We start from the raw sequence: 23,114 nt of genomic DNA on the forward strand, positions 1-23,114 counted from the left end.
CACACACACACAAACAAACAAACAAAACTGAAAATGTCATGTTATTTAATGGACAAGTTCACCTTCATTAACATGTGGATCGAGTGAATGCAGCAATGTTTTAGTAGAACACATTAGTGAGAGTTTGAGGAAAATCGGACAATCCAATGTCAAAGAAAAATTGGAAATTCTCTTTACAATTTCCTTGTATCGTTCTACGCATGTGACGTCACTCTGTAGTAGTCTTCTTATCCAGCAGTACAGTGACTGCATGCGCGGATACATGTAGGGCCCTACTTTGAAAATATTCCTAACTACGTATCAGATTGCCTGATTTTTGCCAAACTTTTACTCGATTGTTCTACTAATATTGCTACATTCGACAAATCCACTTGTTTATGAAGGTGAACTTACCCATTAATGTCCGAACTACATCACGTGACTACTGTGACATGAGGTGATGACATCATCATTGTTGTGATCTTCTTTAAAATCATCGTGTGTTTTTTTTTCAAGTGCATTCGTTGTTTATTTTGTTTTAACAGTCAAAGGTGTGTCTATGTGTGTGTTGGGGGGCTGTCCCCCCCCCCCCCCGCCCCTCCCTCAAAATTTAGGTTGCACTAATTCCATCGATATGTTTGCATGATTATGTATTACTAAATACGGTTATGGTCTGAAGTGAGACCATATAGGATTCCTTCAAAATCAATAAATGATTTTCATTTTATCAATCCGCTATTTTTATCATCAAATACCTCAACAATTTACTACCGTTAATGGTTCTTCCATTATACTTTCATCTCAAATAGCAAAGACCATTCTTATCCTACTCGTCATTGCAGTGACATTCATCTAAACAACCCGAAGCTACTTGTCGCTCATAGATCTATCCGACACCTCGGACCGGATACATGGAATTCTCTGCACGAACAAAAGGCATGCACTTCACTTTTTCTTTTAAAGCAAACGTGAAAAAGTACATTATATCAAATTATGGAAATTAGTTGATACCTGACCTTGTAACCAAAAAATAAATAAATTTATTTTTTGTTTTTTGATACCCCCCCCCCCTCTCCCGTCTCCTTACCTCAAACTAAACAATAACCATATTTAATTTTTCCTATCTCAAAAGGCACCTAGTATCGCGCGCCTGCTGGGCTCTTTCACTTGCACCAGCACTAACCTTACTCATCTCATTCTCTGTATGGTGTCTATACAAATACAATTTTTGTTGTCGCAATGTGATGCCAGAATGTTCTTTTTCTTTTCTTTTCGATTAGTATACATGATGTATGTTTTTGCCCATTTTCTTCTTTTTTCATCTCTTTCAAGGCTGTTGTATCCTCAAGCTATATGCTTATTTTAATTGACGACAGCCTTCTGCATCCACACTCCCAATACATGTGCCATAATTCAGTCAGATTACTTGATTTACTTTATCCCAAGTGGTTCCCAATTGACGTGTTCTCTTATTCTTTTCTTTCTGTACACGTATATCTCAGTTTTATATTCGGATGTACACACTGTATGTTCTATTGTCTTGAAAACAAAAAGAAATGACTGTATTTCATTTGTAACATTCGATGCAGAAAATTCCCAATAAATTCGTTTGAACTGAAAAGATTGAAAAAAAAAAGACAATGCTTTTTTGAACAGCTAAATTCTGTTATGTTAGCGGTAATCTCGGAAGTTCATGTAAAAAACTATGAGGTTTTACTTTTAGCCTACATCATTGGTAATGTGCAGACTTGGTATAAACTTTTATTGGGCCCCATTTCATACTAAGATGTCAGGATAGCAATTCTTTCTGGAATGTCGATGGCAAATTCCCATAGCAACAACCAATCAGGAAACTGGGTTCTTGACGTTACCTGTAATCATTGTCGTTCCAGCAAGTCAAGTTGCTGTCAAGCCAACTTTTTATGAAATGACCGCTGGTCGATGATATTGGAAAGCAACATAACTGTTATCAGGGTTCATACCTGTAAATATAATGGAATATCCCTGACCGCATGACAAAATCGTACCAAAATGACTAAAGTAAATGAAGAAAAATAAAATGATTGAAAATCAGAAACGCAGTTTGGCAAAAAAAGAAAAAGAAATGAAAAAGAGAATAGCTGCAGACATTGAGTATTAATTCCTGTACAAACTGCACTTTGATAGGAAGATGAAAGTTAGTTTTTTCTTCATGGGATTTGAGAGGACTATTATTTCATTGGGTGCATATTTTTTTAGTAAAAAGAACTGGGGTATGGCTTTGCGAACCCTTTTAGTTGAAGAACTCCCCTTAGAAATGTGATGGATGAAAGGGTATACCTCACTTTTTCAAAATACCGAAGATGAAACACCTCATTTTTCCAAGCTATTTTACACATTTTTTTTTTTTTTTTTTAATTTGAATGCTAACACACGTCTCTTTGGGGAACATTTACCCATGTGAGCCCTCCAGTAGTCAGTGCCGTTAAAATGGCACAAAAAAAGAAAAAGAAAAAGGAAAAAAAAAAAGATCCTAGTGTGGAGTGTACAAAGAGCTTTTCCCCCTAATGAGGAGAAAAATCTCTTCCAGGTTGTTGGGAGTATAGGATCTTTGATACTAGTTGTCAGTCGCGTGATCATAAAACCTATTAGAGCGCCACCATACGACTGTCTTGTGTCAGGCCGTCCCAACTCCAACTCTGTCATATCACTGAGCGTCGAACTCTATTTACAAGGATTTCGAGAAAATCAAGACAACGGATCAGAGAGTCTGGGGTATGTTCTTTCTGATCAGTACCGCTTTTGTGCTTCTTTGTAAAGGACAAATATCTGCAGAGTTCTCATAGCATACAGAGCAAACTCATTTTCATAGCATAAATGCCTCCCACACAGAGGGCCAGTCCCATTCATATGATTTCATGCTGTAACAGTACTAGTCAGTAGTCTGCTATAATTATACCAATTGGTAGTCTAACTGTTAGTTAGACATGAACGTCATGGACGGGACATGTACATGACATGATGAAGTTTTTGGACCACGCATAACACTGCACTACCCCTTGCTGCTACAAATTTCCCTCACGACCGTTTTATAACCTTTGCTATCATGAAATGTATACTATTGAGAGTGCTTTTAATGCTGCAATTATTTTTTGCAGCCCGGATTTTTTTTTTTTTTTTTTTTTTTTTTTGGGGGGGGGGGGGGGGGGGGGCACATTATTATGCAGTGTCGTTCTTCTTCCAGGTTTCAGCATCCTCAAAAGATTGCATGATTTATGGTAAGTTATAGTAGAACCTAAAAGTATAAATAGCTAATTGACACATTATTGGTGTTTACAGTGCAGTGTACAACTATTGTCGTGATTGTAGATGTCAAGATCTAGTTAAAGCAAGCCACCTGTAATTCGACCACAACGCCTTCCAAAATTTGACTGCCTGCCTCGCTATGTCATGTGTAGAAACCTAATTTAAATTTATATGCTTTTGGCTTGCGCACAGTCAAACCTTGGCACGGGAGGTCAAATCTTGGTGCGGGTGCTGGTACCAATACTATAGATGTTCTGTAGTTTTTGGATTTTCCTTTGAAAGAATTAGTATTTCACATGTTGGATATGATTCAACCTGAGATTTTCAACCAGAGAAATAATCCTTGATCTAGATCTCGGCCTAATTTTTGACTGTAGATCTACAATGAAAAATTCTGCAATGTTGTTTGGCCAGCCACAAGTACAGAATAGGATATTATTAGCCTATACACAGTGTGTGTTTTGATCAGTTGCTTTGTGTCTTGTGCCATGGGGCAAATTAATACCAAAATATTGACTACAAATCATGCAGATGTTTTGGTGAGTTGTGGATTTCTTGCATGCCAAAAATAGCTGGCAATCTGGAACACGGTGAATTGGAATAAAGAGAACATTTCCAATACATGAGAGTAAGATGCACTTAAGTGTTCATTACTTGATAAATAAGTATTTGGGTGTGCAATCGATAGAAGCTGTATAGATTTTCTAAAATTTCATCAGGGTTACATTCTTCTTTTCTTATGTCCCTTTCCCTTGTGTCGTCTTCATATTGTCCTTTTTCATTCTCTTCATGTTCTTCTTGATCTACTTACAGTGTACACTACTACTTCCTTCTTCACCTTTCCCTCCCCTATTCCATTTCCTTAAACTCCTCTCTAACTTCCTTCTTCTTATTCTTTCCTTCCTACTATTCCTCTGCTTTTTTACCCTCCACCTTCTACTCCCATTCTCGCCCTTCTCCTCTTCTTCTCCCCCTCCTCCTCCTCATCTTTCTTCTTGTGATCCTACATCCCTCTGACGAAGAGACGTTTTATTCTCCAGGGTTATTTTTTATTGAAAGTTGCATTGTGATCCTCAAACTGATACTTTCAAAACAGCAGACCGATCAGTGGCCTCTCAAGTGAATTAGAACAAATCGAATAAATTAACTTTTGAACACCTGTCTCTTTGATACAAAAGTGTTCAGATGGAAGGATCCTCATTCAAAGCGTAAGAAGGTCCCTCATTGTCCACCATGAGTATCAAGGCTTTTGAGCTGGTCCCTGCCGTGGAACGGCTGAAGCTACTTGGAGAACGTACAAGCAAAACATCTGTAAGTAATATCTAAGTATGCCTTGTGCCAGTCTAATGCTATTATTTCTTATGTCGTAGTTATATGTAGTCAGTATTCTGAGTTATTCATGAATCTGTTCCTTTCTTTCTTTTTTAATTGATGATTTATTTGGTGTCATTCAAAATGTTCTGGAAGTTAAAAGAGAATTTTCATTGACTATGTATGTGGGTCTGGTAAATGCGGCTATATTAGTGGAACACACAAATGAAGGTTGAGGTAAATCTGTGATCCGTTCAAAAATTGTTAATTTTTATACTACGAATGTTACAAGGCTACAACAGTTTGTGATAGAATAATAGTGGAACACATAACATTGTAGAATGAAGGATGATATTAAGAGAACTCCACATACCAGGTTGTTAAATTTTGTAGCATAACGGAAAGGATACTTGACTTACTCCCTTCAGAAGGTAGGAGGAATAATGTTGCCTTTAACATATGATAGTAATAATTCAAGGGAATGTGTGGTTTTCTCTGAAAAAAAAAAAAAGTTTGTCTTGTTCTCTTGATATTTTCCTTTGAATGCAAAGTTCCTCTTCTGTGATATCAAGGATTGTTGTCTTTTTATCCACTGGTAATGGCACAGAGATTAAATCAAAACCTTGAAATTTCTGAACTTTTGAATGAATTGTCCACTTTTCCTCAACATAACTGATTTGGTCTTCCCTGTCTACTGAATCGATATTAATATCTTCGGGGCAAAGTCCCTTTTAAGTACACATTTATATGATTAAGGTTCAAATGATGTTGTCACGATTTTGTGTTTTTCTTTTTTCTCTCTTTCATCCGTTGTCCCAGATCGAGTGCATTGAATGCTGTGGAAAGAACCTTTATATTGGTACAAGTGACTGGTGAGAAAGTCTAATCGTTCATTCACATTCATTAACCTGCACCGCACGTGAAGCCTCATTTACCCAATAGACAGTGTTATTGAGTGTAGTAATTATAGTGGGGAAAAGTGATGCTGATAGTGTAATGAAAGTATGGATAGTAATGATAACAGCAGTGTGTCATAATACCAAAAATCTGTAACGCTGGGGGTGGGGGACAGGTAGAGCAGTCTCTATTAAAGCAGATGACCTTTAGAGAAAGGTTCATTTACACCCCATCCATACTCGGCATTCAGAGCGCTCCGGGGGCGCTCCTGAACCCATCTGAGCTCTGTATGAACAGACAGTCCGGACCTGAAGCATTCTAAAGTTATGACCCTCTCAAGTTGAGGCTCAGGAGCACTCCTGAGGCGTCCTTAACTCTGTATAAACTGTCACCAATGTTTCAAGGGCTCTGAAAGTTGTATATAATGTGGGCTGTGCATACAGTTTACAGTTCAAGGTTCCAGTGCACCCAAAGATCACAGCAAGCAGTGATTCTCTATAAACAGAACAGAGGGGCTTCAGGAGCTCTCCTAGGCCCAGCTGTGTGTATAAATGTAGTACAACTTGTTCTAATGTTTGATAATGGTGGTCACTGAAACGGGTTTGACTGCAGTTTGTGACATCAATTTCAGGTTTGGTAATCTTGTAATCACGCTACAGGATTTATCATACTGCAAGATGTACTAATCATAATGAAAGTATTTATCGTGATAAGAAATGTGATAGTGTTCATATTGAAATCAAGTGTGATATGGGTGTTACATTGTTATTATCATTCTCAGCTTTGTGATTCACTACCTGATTGAGGAGCAAGCCCAGTCCAATGGCAAGATTACATTCTTCTCTGAGAAGCAGTCTCACAAATACCTTGCTCTTGTGAGTATTTATGTGAATACCTCTACCACGCTCCCCCCTCCCACATGCACACTTTTCTCTTCCTGACTATGAATTTTGTATATAAAAAGCGTATCATCGCTGGGGCGACAAGACCTCGTATCTACAAAATGTCAAATGTTCAGGAGAGCAAAAAAACTTGGCAGCCAAAGCACTATATCCAATGGGATAAACCTCTCCTTTGATGTGCCGTGGTGACCTCATTTTGGGGGTAAGACAGCTAGGATTTGGACAAGACATCACTTAATGATTATCTGACCATTAATCCAAAAAAGTCATTTTCACCAAAATTTCAGATACAAGGTCTTGTCACCCCAGCGATGGTATGTTCTATGTCAGTCTTGCACCCTGCAATTATCAATGAATGGGATATTTACTGGATGCATGGCCAGTCATCTCCTGAATCGAGAAAATCAATGTTAAGTATTTTTGAATATACAAAATATGAACAATAGTTATGATAGAAATGTTTCCATACCAAACCTTGTACAGAACATTACGGTTTATTGAGAAAAATACAGATATCTCCTTGTATCTTAGGCTTTATCGGGAAAATTTTATATGATGGGATGTTTTGTAGTACAACAGACCTACAGTGTGCACATATGCATTGAATGTCATATCTGAAAAAAAAAAATTTAAATCATCGTTACCAAAGGTATACAGGACCTTTAACCATAATCAATATTTCGTATTGAATGCGTGACCAGTAAATATCAACACACAGCTGTCGACCAGTGAGATTGTAGAGTTTTCTTGACCCGTTCTCTAATCGATTATGATTGGCTGTTCATTGTTGTTCTACTCTGTGACAGAAAAAGCCGATCCAGCAGCTGCAGGCAGCTTCAGCCCTAACGAGGATCCTAGTTCTCTGCGACAATGTCCTGACTCTCCTCCACATGTTCAACCTGGAGGTGAGTCCTGGGTGGAGCAGTCCATGCCCAGTTCGTCATTTGAACTCTTTCTTAAAGGTGCATAGTCCCGATGGGTAAGAGGGCGCTGTTGATGATACTGCCGATCACCGTTAGCATTATTACGAAGATTACCGAAGTTGAGCTGTCATCAAGAGTAAAGTGCGTAGGTGTTGCTAAGTAACATTGCCTTCATTGTCTTCTCTGCGCATCACGCAGTCTGTGGTGATGCTAGGAAGCGTGCTTATGTGCTTCTTTGTATGACGTCACAGAAGAAGTTTGCTAAAGCTGTCATCCCCCTCAGCCGAATCATGAGCCGACCTGTGATCGAACTACTGACTACAGTGGATCAGAATTCTTCGGACCAAGGGAAATGGGTCAAAGCGTAAGCGCTTAAGAGGAGTCGATAGCGTAGGTCTCTATAGGAAACTTGCGCCGTGCGCCCGCATACGCATTCGACTAAACCACCGGGACCATGTGCCTTTAAAAAACTCTCTTTGGATACTCTCTCATGAAAACCCAAGCAAAACATCCTTAGTAACATCTTGCAGAGTGATGTGCTCTTCAGCTCTTTGCATTAGGAGCAACATTGCAGGGATGACAGCTATTACTTTTTTTCTTTTGCAGTATTGTGTAACGTTTTACCCCCAAATTACTGCAGATTTTTTTTGGAAATTACTTTCTTCACCAAATTGTGTTGTTACACATGGCTATTGTAGGAAAGGCGAAAGTACCGTTTTTCCACAAAAAATACATATACAATATATTGCTCTATGATGTGTTATTATGGTGCATCAACCCGACAAAAGATTGCACAGATATTGTACTTTTGTGGAGTCAATAGGAATTTTTTAGATAAAAATAGTTGTGCTATGAACGGTGGTGTGTCTGTTATACACTGTAGCACACCCTAGTCCTCGCCCAACTGTACCCTTTGACATACATCATGTATTTTGCCTAATATGTGTTCTCCTCTTTCTTGTTTCACTTGCAGCCCATACTAAGTGGAGCAAAAATCAAAGGAGTGAGTACTTTTCTAGATCTCCCATCATGTACCCTAGTGTAACTTTCAGACTGATGTTGTTAGCATATCCAAAACATTGTTCACAGAACATACAATGACTGATTGAAAGCATTGATTTGTTATTTCTATTTTCTACAACCATCTGGAAATGACAAAAACATGCCTTGGTCTCATGACTAAAGCAAAAAAAAAGGGGGGGGGGGGTTATTGGACACATCCTGTTGGAAGATTTGTACACAAACAAATGGCTGCAATCATATCAGTCCAAATCCAACTCCAAATCTCAGCATATCCAAATTCAAATGCAGATGCAACTAAAAATACAATGCAAACCAAACTAAAGACAATTGTGATAGATAATTAGGGCCACATGGAGGTAATGCTACATGTTGCTTACTAACAGTACAATAGTAGAATTGGTAATATAATTTGAGTTCTTCAAATGCCATGACATGATGCAAAAGCTTTCTTATAAGAAGCAGGTATAGTTAGGGGTCGTTCACAATTATCAACATTTTCACAAGTGTACAAACCATACACTTTTCAAGACCCCTCCCCTTCCCCCATTAAAGTGTATGAAAAAAAATTGTGATTTTTTTTTTCCCGTATTATTTTCGCTGTGTTCAGTTCTTGCTTGGTCTGCCTTTTTTCAGTTTGTGTCCCTCCTCATCCTGGTGCTTCAGCAGTCAATATTAAGTGGGATATTTCTGGTCACACACTTGGCGGTCACTAGTTCTATTGTCCGCCATCTTTGACATTGTTTCCACACGCCTATTTTTGTTCTACTTCTTGCATTGTGGGTGCGCGGGCATACTAGCGCAAGCGAGCCAGACGAGAGGCCGTGATCAGACGGGATGGGCGCGAGAATATGGATCAACATTTTTCTAATTTGGAAAGTGTACGCCGGGTGTTGACCCCCTCCCCCCAGCGTACGGTTTGTACGCTTGCGAAAATGTTGATAATTGTGAACGGCCCCTTATGCTAATATCATTATTAACATTGTATTGTTATCTTTATCATCATCACATTGTCCGTATCTTGTAATGCATCATTTGCATGACTGTAAAACTTGCTAAATGTTCTTTTCAGTATTACCTTCGTCATTATACACTTTGTTTATCTATCAGGTGACATCTTTCTGCGTCAATGAGAACCCCAGAAGTGGCAGCCCTTTCAGTGTGGAGGTATGATCATGTGTCAAGTGTTTTCAGTCCCCTTGAAATAGTCCTCATAATTATGATTCACCACCTGTGTCTCATGCACATTGAATTCATCTCACATAGACACAAGTGTTGCCCCAGGGACAATTTTGCCAGTGGAACAATTCTCCCTTATCGCATATAGCCGATATCAAGCGATATCACCTCGTGATACCGATATCTGATCGATCGCTCTTGGGACGTACACTTCCGGATTTGCGGTTATACCCATGTCACGTCCTTCATCTATGGATATTTTCAATAATTTTGTTGTTTTGCATCATCGGCCCAACATTGGGCTGGTTCGCAGAAGAATTCCATTTATCAAATGTGAAGTTACAGATTAGAAAATAACTCTATTGTTCGACAGATTATAAGACAGAATTTGTTACATTCTCTGAATACTAGTACTTCGGCTTTCAATGTGCATAAAAGCGTACATTTACACATCGAACTTTCATAACTGGAAGTTTATATTTCAAGAATTAAATGTAAAAGAATTAAAGCGGCACACATGTTCAGATTCGGAGAGCTATGTGCGATAGGGAGAATTAATGATTTTAATAATATACTTTGTATGTTTTTTGAGAATCCTGTTCACAGTGTGACATTTTGGAAATAGAGCAATATTTCCGTGAGGACAATATCCCCTTAGACAACATATTACCCTCTCTAGGATGATATAGCTTGTAGGAATGTCAGTGCCCATGGTGCCCGGGCAATATGGCCTTCAGACAATTCCCCCTGGAAAATATTGCCCTTTGGAGCGTAACACCCATGAGAATATTGCCTTCAGGGCAATATCACAGTTCTTAGACCTTTTGATGAGTTTTCCACAGACACATTACTCCATGGACACTTATTCTCTCTTATATTGCAGTTTCTGCAGAGAGTGCGGTATTGACCAAGTGACCCCTAGACAACTTTCTCTGAGACAAGCTTACCTTCGGGACAGTATATGCTGAGATATATTGCTCCGTGGACTATTTTTGCCAGTGAAGAATGTCTTTCAGGCAGTGCCATCTAAACTGTAGGATTTGGGGTAGTTTTGTGTATACACATTGGCATTGTTATTTTTATTTTTTAAGCATTGGCATTCTTATGCAAAGAGAACAAGCTCCCAGCTTTGCGATAAAATCCTTAAGTCTACAGCAACCTCCAGGTGTGTAGTACACATTTACACATCATTTTGTCATGTCCAATACTGACCTCCCATTAATGTACAGTGTAGCACACTTTACAAATCTTTTTGTGGCATACAGATCCAGAGTGTCATCAGAGATTACTCTTAAGCTGTACTTTTTTTTTTCTCCTTCAGAAAAAAAAAAAATGAAGCAAAATTGTCTTGCATCATGAAAGTCTGCGGGCATCAATGTAATCACAAGCAGATGCTGATATATGCTTTAGTAGTGTATCTTCCTTAAAATCATAAGGCTTGGGTTCGAATCCCAGTTAAGTCTTACTGAGTGATCAATGTTGTGTGCTATCATGCCGTCGTCTCTTGAACAGGACATGAAATGGAGGTCCCATGTGTGAGAGAGTCACAACAGATGCATTTAATAAATAATCATGTTTTATTCAGTCATTGCAAAGGGCAGGGTGCATAAACTGGCAATGTGGTCTTCCTCAAAGACACACAGTGTCCATGACAAACCTGTGGCACTATAATAGTGCAGCTGAATACGGGCTATCTCACCATCTTGTCTTGTCCAGATCAAAATCTGAATCTTATCTATTCTGAAGCTGATGTACATTGTCATCACTCCACTCTTTACCTCTATCACTGATGCAGATCGCCGTGGCGACGAGGAGAAGGCTCGTCCAGGTGTACTCGGTGACAGAGGACAAGGTGGTCCTGGTGAAGGACGTGTCCCTCCCAGACACTCCCGTCAACCTGGTAAGTCTACCCACAATCGTCTCAAAGAAGCAAATTGATATTAAACCAATAGGCTCATTATGATATTTTATGAACACTAAAAATGCACAAGTCAGATTTGCACATTGTTTGTGACTGTGGAATTGTCCCCTGAAAATGCCAAACAAATAATACAGACTGTAGTAATGATTATGATATGCAGGAACAGAGAAGCACTGAAACATCAATGAGTAATACAAATAAAGCATTCATACTTTACTGTATGTGGGGTGGGGGGGGGGGCTTATTAACTCTTTATGCGCGTCGATGTTAACCCTTGCGTATGACATTATTCTGAGATTGCAAAGTGGGCATTCTTTGCGAAAACATTTAAGTTTGTTTGTTTGTTTTTTCAGCATCCATGTAACTTTTTGCAGATTTTTGTTAACCTGAAATTAAAGGGGGGCGCACCTGCCCCCCATTTTTTCTTTTAATTTCTTTTGTTTTAGCAAAAAAATTAAGAGGGGGCGTGTGCCCTCCTCTGGATCCGCCACTGCATTTTATCATTATTATTATCATTTGTATTTGTATTTTCTTCTTCCCAGGGTCTAGATTCGTATTGTATCTGCGTTGCCCTGCCCAACATGTACATCCTGGTGAACTACGATACGGGTCAGGTAACCGACTTGTTTCCCGTGGAGACGGAACACACCACGCCCATCATCAAGCGGGTTGGCAGGGTGAGGAAAAGAGTCAATTTTGGCCTTGAGTGGCTCGGTCCACCCAGTGCTACATGGGATAAGGCTCTGTTGGGAACCAAAGATGTTGTTAATATAGTGTGGATGTGGATTATTTAGCAATGTGATGTCTGTTATGATATTGTGTGTGTGCAACACATACTGTATGTGACCCGCTACAACAAAAGGATCCGAAAGTCAGACGAAGACAATCTTCTGAAAATGGCATGACATTATTCCCTTACTCTTCTGCTTTAATTTCATATATAGCACAACTCATAAAAGTACTTGGTTGCGGAGATATCAATTATTTTATTAGCGCATGTCAAGTGCTTGAGGAAATCAGAGTTTAGAGAAAAACGCCTTCAGAGTTTTCCTTCCGAAGCTGTCATGATCAAAGGGAGGTGAGACGGTTTTCAACGCTTGACAATAGAAAGTATGCTCCTAGCGACCTCCGCGATGTTCATTCAAGCTTAGCGCACGACCAATCAGTAATCAGGATGCCACGCACTGACCAATAAGATCGCTCCCTCATTGCTAGGGGCAGAGTCTAGCTGCAGCACTAAATCCAAATATTCGGACATGTTTCTGTTACGTTGAAAGTCGGAAAATTATGGCCCAGAAAAATGCTGATTTCTTGCCTTTCCTATGATTATTTAGCTTCGAAATTTCGGCAGATGATAGACAAAACATTACACTACAAAATTATGCCAAAAACAGAAATCCAATTGTTTTCACCAATTTTGATGATGTGACTTCAAACTCAGCTCAGCCGTCAGCAACTTTAGGATCCTTTTGTTTTAGCGGGTCACATATAGCTTCTACTAGCTAAGAAACTGCAGACGTTTTGTTCGCTTCATATTTGAGTGTACTGTGTATGTTTGTGTGTAGGAGATTTATGTGTGTTGGTGTGTGATATCCATTTTATATGTGTTTGAAGCAAATTTTCCTGTAAATATAATCAATATTTTTTTTTTTTTGATGGTTGATGTAAGTTTCTCTAAAAATGAAATCAATGATGTCTTCAGAAATTATCTTAAGAAATGTATCAAATCCTGATAGTCCTTCCCATTAGCCAAGCCATTGCCAGACAGTGTTAGGGTTAGTGTATAGCATTCCTGTAGAAAGTGAATGGTAAATTATAGATGATCCTTTACTGTAGTGATGCCCATGTAGGCCTTTACGGTAACTCAATTTAACAAAAGACGTACACGTAGATACCCATTGGAGTGGCCATATTCATGTCAAATGTTTGCCCTTTGAGGACGGACTGATTTTGCTAGAACATGTACATAATGTATTTCCCATAGACACCTGCCCATAGGGCAAGTAGTCTCAGAACTAGTCTTCAACAGGTTAAGTGTAGTACATTATGCAGAACTGCCAAATAGGATGCTTTGCTCTCCTCCCCCCCCCCCCCCAAAGAAAAGAATAATAATGAATAAGTAAATAGATATATAGAAATAAATCAAAATGAGGTGTGGTTTTTTTTTTTTTTTGTAAAATAAAACATAATTCGTTGCTTGGGTGACAAAATCAGATAATCAGTAATATGTGTAAGTAATGTCCTGTCCAAGTCCTAGCTGTCTTACCCCAAAAATGAAGCCACCACGGCATGTCATTTAAGGAAAGGCTATCCCATTGGATATAGTGCTTTGGCTGCCATGTTTTTTTGCTCTCCTGAACATTTGACATTTTGTAGATCTATACGAGATCTTGTTGCCCCAAGGACGATAGATCTTTCTGAGATTTTATACAACATGCTGAGTGTGTGCTCTATCCCCAGTTTCGAACCAAAATATGGGTTCACTTTCAAAATGTTTGACTGTGGGTCCAGTTTTCTTTGTTTGCGATCTTCACAGGTTTGCCACCGTACAAGGTACATGTACCAGTAATGCATACCATTTCAACTTATCTGTTACTTTCGTGATGTTGTGTCCATCTTTAGGAGGAATTCCTGCTGACTGGTCCTGGGGCTCTGGGCATGTTTGTTACCTCGGCCGGCATGTCACAGCGCCCCCCACTCAAATGGGCGGAGTCGGTGTCCGCCGTAAGTTACACCTTCCCGTATGTCGTGGCATTGGACGACGAGTTTCTCACCGTGCACAGGTAGGTCTCATGTAGCCATTCATTTGACTGTATGTTCTTCAATTCATTCATGTATTCATATATTCATTCATGTATGTGTCCATTTTCAATATTTACATACTATATGTGCTTGTGTTCATTTGTAATATTCATTTATTCGTATATTCAGGCATGAATTGATTTGTTTCCACTCTTCAGTGCTAAATTGTCCATGTATTTGTTCCATCAACTATGAAATGAAACACAAGATTAAAAAAAAAAAAATGAAGTGACTCTATTCTTACATACTAGTCAGATCTGATTAAATGAAAAATTCCATGGAATACGCACTGATTATAGTGCACTGTCCTGCAGCCCATAATGTGCTATGTACGTATGATGCACATTATATTATTAAACACGTACGTAAAGTGAATTGTAGATCTCCCTATCTCAGTGATGACAATGATGACGATGACGACGACGATGATGATAGCGATGAATAAGACAATGAGTACGATGACAATAAACATCAATATCATTATATTCAAATTCATGAAATTCTTCCGTCGAGATTTTTTTTCATTGTAAATGATAGGTTCAAGTCCTGCTCAAGTACATATGCCCATGATTTTTTTTTTGTCATGGCAACTACTAAATTTTTGTAGGTTATTTAAGTCGATGTTTCAGTCGATGTAGAGCAATTTGTCAATCAGTTGCAATCATTATATATGTAGTAGTTGTATCATCATTATGATTATTATTATCATCATTATTAGTAGCAGTACATTGCTGTACTACTAGTAGTAGAAGTAGTTGTGGAAGAAGTAGCTAGTAGTAGTAGTAGTTGGAGTAGTAGTAGTAATAGCAACGATATGTCACCCCTCCCACTGAGTAGAATAGTCTTATTACTTTTGCCTCACCCCATTGGACAGTGTGCTGGACCAGCAGCAGAAGCAGACCATTCCATTCCAGGGAGGGAAGCTCCTGGGCGACTTTGAGGGAAAGATGTTTGTGGCGTCCGCCAAAGAAGTTTACGCCCTGGTTCCACTTCCCGTTGAAAAACAAGTAAGAGTCTGTCCCCAGAGGCTATCAATTAACAGGAATTCTTGCTTTCACATATGAATGTAAAAACTAGTGGCGATGGCACAATTTCATTTTTCATAATTATATATTGACTTATACTTTGTGTGTACAGCATGCACGGTGGGCACTTTGTTTGGTCATAACTCTGAAAATGAAAAGCGTTTAGCACTATCTCAGTCTTGAAACTACCATTAGGCTATATCTGAAGATTTTCTGGAGATGTTAAAAGAAAAATATCAACTGTAAGCTCTGAAAATATATCTCTTTTATTGCCAAGTGACAATGTTTTCATATTGATAAAAAAGGGAAAAATTAGATGCCATTTCTTGATGCATTGTGCGGCTGAGTCAGGAAAGACGAAGAGTTAACTAAACCCTTTTACAATTAGGTTCAACTTGGTGAAATAATCTTGCTCATGTTCTCACTGTGACAGGTGCAAGCGTTGCTTGCTGACAAGCGAGTGGAGGAGGCTCTCAACCTTGCCAAGAATTACAGGAAAGCGGGACTCGGCAAAGAGAAATTCATGAAGGTAATATCTCTAGACTTGATAATATGTAATGTGCCATGTGGTCTCTTGAGTTAATCATTCTTTTTTTCTTTTTGTTTTTTTATTCTATATCTCTGTTAATTTGGATATGAATATTTTTCTATGTATTTATTTTTATTCAATTTTTTTTAATGTGTATGCATTTAGAGATATTCCATTCTTATCCAGTTCATTTACTGTATCCCATAGCAACTGAGTTGTCAGGGGGGACATTTTGGATTCAGTTGCGTTACACCACCAACACCTCACGTTTGACTGTGTGCTCTACTGGCCACGTTTCTGGTTAGACTCCATTCAAATCTGGTATGGAGGTGTATCATGGGAAATTTCTTGGCCGTCTATCGTTGTTGTTTTGTGTGATGGTGCCCTCTCTACTCAAAGTATTGATGGCTAGTGTGAGACTAGTGTGAGGCATAATTCGTGATGATTTATTTTTTGATTGCCTGTATATGTGTGATCTTGAGTGAAAAAAAAGAAGAAGAGAGATTTGACTTGCCAGTCATGTACCGATTGAAATCATGCTTTTTCAATGCGCAGTGGCAGATCCAGAGGGAGGGGGGGCGCACCGGGCGTGCGCACCCTCTTTATTTTTGTTGAAACAAAAGAAATAAAAACCAAAAAAATGGGGAGGGGCACGTGTGCCCTCCTTTGAATGTTGTAAAGGCGCCTCCCCTTTACAGAATTCCTGGATGCGCCCCTGAATGCGTGAATGAGCTTTCATGACATAATGTCTGTAACTCACTCTCCTCCTCGTCCCTCCCATACTAGATGTACAACAGGATCCAGCAGCAGGCGGGGTTCATCCAGCTCGCCCAGTTCAACTTCCGGGAGGCCGGTCAGCTCTTCCAGGAGGCCAAGCTGGACGTCAGGGAGGTGAGACGGACCTTTTGACCGCTGGGATGTGACCAGTGTCTCTGCTTCTTTGCCTCTTAATTTTTTGTTTTTCCAAATTTGATTGAATTCAATTCATTGATGTTGTAAAGAGTTTACTAGTAACCCATTCCTCCCGCAATTCTCTGAGCACCTTTAATATCCCCAAATATGATTCGTTTTGGAAGGCGACAGAGAACGCCATCTTCTGGCTGTATCAAGTTAAAAAAAATGCCTTCTTTCTCATAATCTTTTTCAAACTGTTTCACTCATAGATGTATTTGATTTGTCTGATATGTAAGAGACATGATGTACATGGAACAGATTTCTCCCCTAAACCCACCACATTATTGAGAAATGATATTAAGTCCTCTTATCAAAGCCGAGTGTAGATTTAAAGGCAAAATACACTGTTATTATAATAATAGCATCAAGGTACAAAGGAAAGGCAAGGCAACTTCATGATTTCAGTGATATGTACTGGTTGATGTCCTTTTGAAGATGACTTTGGTTTGACAAGTTTCTTCTCTCTGGTTTTTTTTTTCCTAGTCATAAAAGATCACCACTCAGGATACTAAAGAAACTGTGGGTAGGGCTGGTTTGTAAAGTAAACAGACCAAGCAAACAAATGCAAATTTTGTAACCCGCAGCAAGCATTTCACAGATGTCATGCATTTTACATGCTCTGTCATGCGCAGTGAATTGTTTGGGAAAAGAAATCTCCTTTTAATAGTTGTGTTTAACATTACCCACACCTTTCTCAAGCTGTTAGGCCTCCCCATCCTGTTTGTTTAAAGGGGAATGAAACCCAAAGATGTGTTATATGAATTGGGTGAATGCGGAAATGTTTAATAGTAGAATGTACGTCAATGAAGTTTGAGAAAAATTGTGCTAACCGTTATCCACTTTTAATGTGTGTGTGCTGCTACCACTGGAATGAATGAATGAATGAATGAATGAATGAATGAATGAATGAATGAATGAATGAATGAATGAATGAATGAATGAATGAATGAATGAATGAATGAACGAACGAACGAACGAACGAACGAACGAACGAACGAACGAACGAACGAACGAACGAACGAACGAACGAACGAACGAACGAACGAACGAACAGCCTAAGATATAAGAAGATATTCCTATTTTTCTCAATAAACTACAACTGTAGATGATTTAGTCGAGAAACATTTTTATTATACTTATTGTTCACATTTTGTACATTTAACAATACATAACATTGATTATACTGATTAAAATGTTTACATTGGTTGTTTCTATCCCTGACTCACATTGTAGAAGTATTTTGAAGCAGTAAAGCTGGGTTTTTGTTTCATCTGCAAATGGTGAATAATGCCTTAAAATGCTGTAATCCTCCTTGATCTGTGATCACCCTTGATTTCCTACCATCCTTGATCTCAGATTGCCCATGATCTTTTGAACGCAGTTCAGGCATTAAGGAACATTTTTTTAAAGAAAACTTTGTAGCTCATCAAAGCAAGAAACCATGAAACCATTGGACCGGCAAAGGCCATGCGACACTAAATAAAACATTGATGGGTTGACGATTAGTATTTGAGTACTGTTGAAAAGGCAATGATTTAGTCAATTCATTTACAAAGTAACATCCACGAAGTATCTGACAGTATTTGTGTGTTTGTATGTGGGTGTCTGTGTGAAAAGAAGAGGTCACATCACCTTTTGCCATCAATGTCGACAGTCTTTATATTCACCCACAATACAAGCTTTTTGTAGGGACGTGTACTTCCTACACTCAAACTTATGACAAAGATTGAATGGTACCCCCTCTCTCCACACAGACAGACAGACAGGCAGACAGACACAGACACAGACACACACATTCACATGTTTTGGTGCCACGTGTGGCATAAGTATAAAAAAATAATAGTCCCCTTTTGTGAAGTCTTCTTAGTTGTGGGCAATCTTGTTTGTGGGTACAAATTGATTTTAACCCCTTGAGGATGAGTGCCAAGTATACTCGCGCAAGTTCCTATGGGAAATGCGTGTTGTAGCAAAATCAAACCGTCCTCAACAGGTTAAAGATAAGTTATACACTATTCTCTCTGAGAACTATCTAATTGCCCTAAAATTATCTGACAAGGCATCAACAGCTTTAAGGAATACCAGACTTCCCACTATATCACCTTAAACCCAGAAGGTAACTGCAACATTTTTAGTTTTTGATCGTTTGCATTTTTTTTCCAAAGGCAGAATACGCGTAGGTTGAATAATTTGCACTAGATTCATTCTGTGGAGGATTGATGAAATGTTAAAGAAAACGTTTATCCCGCATCACCAACCCCAACTTTTGCTGCAGGATCACAAACAGTTCAACTCCGCAAGTAATGTCTAAGTTTTGCATAAGCACATTACAGTGTTTTAAGCCTTCAGTTATAACTGTTATTTGTGTTTTCTATGTCACTGTGGTGAGGATGTGACATTTAAAAGACCTTTGAACTTTGACCTAACCTCTGATGTTGTTTTTGTATTGACTCCCATCCACAGCTCATCTGTCTCTTCCCCAACCTCCTCCCCTCGTCCTCAAACTTCCACCGAGCCATCCCACCCCTCCACGACTTCGCCGACATCAGCCAGGTGGTGCGAGGGGATGCGGTGCGGCTGGGGGCGTGTAGGGCCTTCCTCAGGGATTTCCTGGCTGCCGTTAGGGGTACGGACCAGGCTGTCGGCATCAAAGGGGTGAGTGTTGAGGGCCACGCCCAGATTTGGGTGTGTCCACTTGATTGATGCCCCGTCGGAATCAAGAATAGATATTTCATACTTAAATCACTTTTACTAGCCGCAGTAAAGGCATTTTGCATCATAGTATTGTGTGACCCTGTGTGACTGCATTATGTACATACACTTCAGTGTGTTTGTACAGGTCTATGTGTCTGAATGTGTATATGTGTGTGTGTGTGTGTGTGTGTGTGTGTGTGCGTGTGTGCACGTATGGTACATGTGTGTATGTGTGTAGTTCTGTTTGTGTATCTATTTAATACAATCTGTTTTGTAAATGTGTTTGTGTGTGTATGTAACAACAGATACAACAGCATGATTGCTATCTCTGTCACGTAATGTGTGTGTGCTGCCACCTGTTGGTGAAACTGGGACAGTGGGTCTCAAGTGGCTTCTCTGTTTTATAGGTGATTGGATGACTGGATGCTGATGAAAAAGTGTGTCAAATTAATCCATTGAGGATGGGCTGATTTTTCTATAACACACGTTTCCCATAGACACCTGCCCTTGTATTCTCTGTACCAGTCTCCAATGGGTCAAGCTATATGCTTGGGCACATGAAAGACATCAGCGAAAGAAAATATTTGACATTTTTCCTGTCATTCGTTTACGACATTCACTCTAAGATATTCGCGATGGAATCCCATTTTCTTTGCTCAAATGTCCACTAACATATTTCCAAAAGGATTGATGTATGAACAAATCTGTGTGTTGCAACTGGTTGTCAAATTGCCCTACATCAAAGTAAATCAACACCCACATTCAGTGTTATGATAGAATCCATGATGAAAAAAATTGTGGGCGTACATATTTACAAATTAAAACATGGGTTGGACAACTCAATGCAAGAATCATTAAGTGTGTGTGCTTTGCCAATTTGAAACCTTATCAGGAAGTTGACACTGCTCTGCTGAAGCTGTATGCCGAGGCAGATCCGGACCAACTCATTGCGCTGATCTCCGGCGAGAATGCTTGTGACGCAGAGGACAGCTACGAGACGCTGTCGAAATTTGGCCGTCATCACGCCCTCGCCCTGCTGCATCGCTACCACGGCGATAATGAGCAGGCCATGGCAATATGGGCCAGGTGAGATGATACTTTTCTTTCTCTTTTTTTGTTGTTAATGATTTTCGTTGTGTTTTGTATTGTGTTGTCTGGGGATGTGGAGGTTCAGTGGTTGCCATGCCTGTCTTGTTACTATCATGTCCATGGGTCAAATCTAGGCTGCAATTCTAATGTCCCTGATCAGGTAGCAATCTTGTGTGCAATCTTGCCATCCCCTCTAGTAAGAGGCAAAAACACTCTGTCCTGTGGATAAGACAGAAAATTGCAGGTCCTATGTATGATGGAGCAAGAACTCTTGCATGTTAAAAAAAAAGGGCAATTGAACTTTTTTTTCTCATTACAAAGAGCAGGATGCTAACCAGGTGAAGTGATCCAGCCCCGTGCCCACACCAGAAAATGGGTAAATGATGCCAACCCCTCGTGGTTTGCCCCAGATGACCAGTAATAGTCAGCAAACTGTATCAACAGGGCACATTCTCTCATTCAAAGAAAAAGATAAGATAAAGATTGTTTTAGGTTTTAGATCCATTTACACTGCATGTGAAGCATGAATCAAAGAAAATTTGTTGTAGCAACCAAAAACTTTACCCTATATCACTGTTTTGGGGATAAAACCTTGTATCTCAAATATGTCCAATGTTCAGGAGAGTGAACAAGCAAGTCAAAGGGTCAAAGCGTAGTAACAAATGGGATAGGAAAAAGCTTGGTTACTAATTACGAAATGGGATAGCCTTTCCTTTGGCATGCTGTGGTGGCTTCATTTTGGGGGTAAGACAGGTAGGATTTAGACAGGACATCACTTACAACTGTAACTGATTGCTGTAAATGAGAAATGTTCGTGTGTATTTTAATTTTGACTTCTTGGCAAGAGCCAAGATTTGCAAAATTAAAATTCACACAAAAATTCTTGTCTACACTTAATGCAATGGAATGCTGGTGGCATTTCATGATGGTTTCGTGCCGCAAAACATGCTGTCGGCTCCAATTCGCAAAAAATTTAATGCCATGAAAATATCTTGCTTTACAGTATTTGACGATTAATCCAAAAAGGTGCTTTTCATCAACTTTAAGATACAAGTTTTTGCCAAGCCACTAATGATACGAATGGAACATAAGTTTTGGATAAGTGAACTCTGCAACATTAATGGTAAAAAGCAGTGATGGTTGTTTTACAGTGCATTATGTTGTTTGAGAAAATGACTTTGCCATTTCATAATGCTTGTTGCAACTATTATAAGTTGCAGTAGAATGCAGTTGCTATGGCAGCAGCCATGCAGCAACCAATCAGATGCGAGCATTTGAGTCATTACCAGGGTAACTGCAATTACAGCAGCATTCATGTGTAATCAATCATTGCAAAAATCCTTTATGAAATGGGCACCTGTAGTGCAGCGACCATCGGAGCTTACATCATTGAGTATGGGTAGAAGACTACTTTCCCGTGGTGAGAGTAAAAGCCTGTAATGGTAATAATAGAACATACTTCTCACTAAGAAATTACCGGAAATAACCGGTACGGTACGCAATTTAAACTATACCGATTTAAACTGTACTGATTGGAATATGAGTGTCTAATCATATCCATTTTGACTGTATTATGCAAATATTTGATTTTGCTTTTCAAATGATAACCACCATGACTTTTGTCAATCCTTACAGATTGGTGGATGGCGACATCGTAGACGACACCTTTTCTGGAAAGGACTTCGTCATTGACTTCCTATCAGGGTGAGCTAATTGACATTGTCTGCCTTTGACAAACACTGTATGCCAAGGTCAAAAAGTGTTAATTGTATCATATATTTAGTGCCCCATTATAACAAATTCCTTTTAGGGCTGGTAGTTTTCTTTTGTTATATCAAAATTCCATTACAGCCGAACAGTACAGTATGTACACATTACAGATGATAATTTTGGGACATGAATTTTACCTTTGTTGTATATCTGTGTATTGTGTTTTTTGGAAGTATTATGTCTCGGATTGAAATGGACATAATTCAAAAGTATTGCTTTTTTTTTCAGAACAAAAACAAAGGTTGAATAAAAAGAAGAAATGATTAGAAGGAAATGCCCTCACTGCTGCAGGAGTCATCTTTCTAAACATGATTAACTCTTAATGTGCCAGGCCCAAAACCCCTAACGTGCCAGAGGATTTTACCTAACGCCAGAATGTTTCGAAACTGGACTAACAAATGAAATTTAAAATCGCCATATCTCTGAAACTATTGACTTTCTTGAATTGAGTTCTACACAACATATATCAAGAAATGTTTGTTCTTTCGTGTCATGCAGTCAGTTTGCCACAATATCTATCTTCTATCTGAACCTGAAATATTGCAGAAATAATTGATACATCAAAAAAATTATTAGAAATTTTTGTGTAGTATGGAAAAAAAGAGTCAATCATGTTTTTTCTTCAATGGAATGCTCCCTTGACTCTGTGAGAAAGTTTTAGAGCAACTTCTCCTCTTTCAAGTGATAACAAAATTGTCTTCTAGAATTGTATGATTCCAGAGATACTAGCAGTTTATTTTGTCTTGGCAATTTCTCTTTCTGCCTCAGTAATTCATTCCCAAATCTGAGTCCTTTAGTCCCAGATCCTGTATTTGAAACTAAAGTAATTGTCCCGGG

At 39.0% G+C, this 23,114-nt stretch overlaps 1 protein-coding gene across 1 annotated transcript in view; it reads left to right on the forward strand.

The window, feature by feature from the left end:
- The first annotated feature begins 2,636 nt into the window (after positions 1–2,636).
- Positions 2,637–23,114, forward strand: part of LOC139715583 (transforming growth factor-beta receptor-associated protein 1-like) — a 60,460-nt gene continuing 39,982 nt past the window's right edge. Inside the window, 16 exon segments of the mRNA XM_071627145.1 lie at positions 2,637–2,733; positions 4,443–4,575; positions 5,395–5,447; positions 6,254–6,347; positions 7,181–7,279; positions 8,271–8,300; positions 9,428–9,484; positions 11,292–11,396; positions 11,960–12,094; positions 14,040–14,200; positions 15,094–15,226; positions 15,678–15,773; positions 16,560–16,664; positions 19,188–19,379; positions 20,311–20,504; positions 22,143–22,211. Coding sequence (XP_071483246.1) covers positions 4,498–4,575; positions 5,395–5,447; positions 6,254–6,347; positions 7,181–7,279; positions 8,271–8,300; positions 9,428–9,484; positions 11,292–11,396; positions 11,960–12,094; positions 14,040–14,200; positions 15,094–15,226; positions 15,678–15,773; positions 16,560–16,664; positions 19,188–19,379; positions 20,311–20,504; positions 22,143–22,211 — 1,601 coding nt within the window. The 5' untranslated portion in view covers positions 2,637–2,733; positions 4,443–4,497.

This window comes from Diadema antillarum, unplaced genomic scaffold, assembly GCF_040938485.1.
Source record: "Diadema antillarum isolate AM-2024a unplaced genomic scaffold, OU_Dant_1.0 scf00000051, whole genome shotgun sequence".
NCBI lineage: Eukaryota > Metazoa > Echinodermata > Echinoidea > Diadematoida > Diadematidae > Diadema > Diadema antillarum.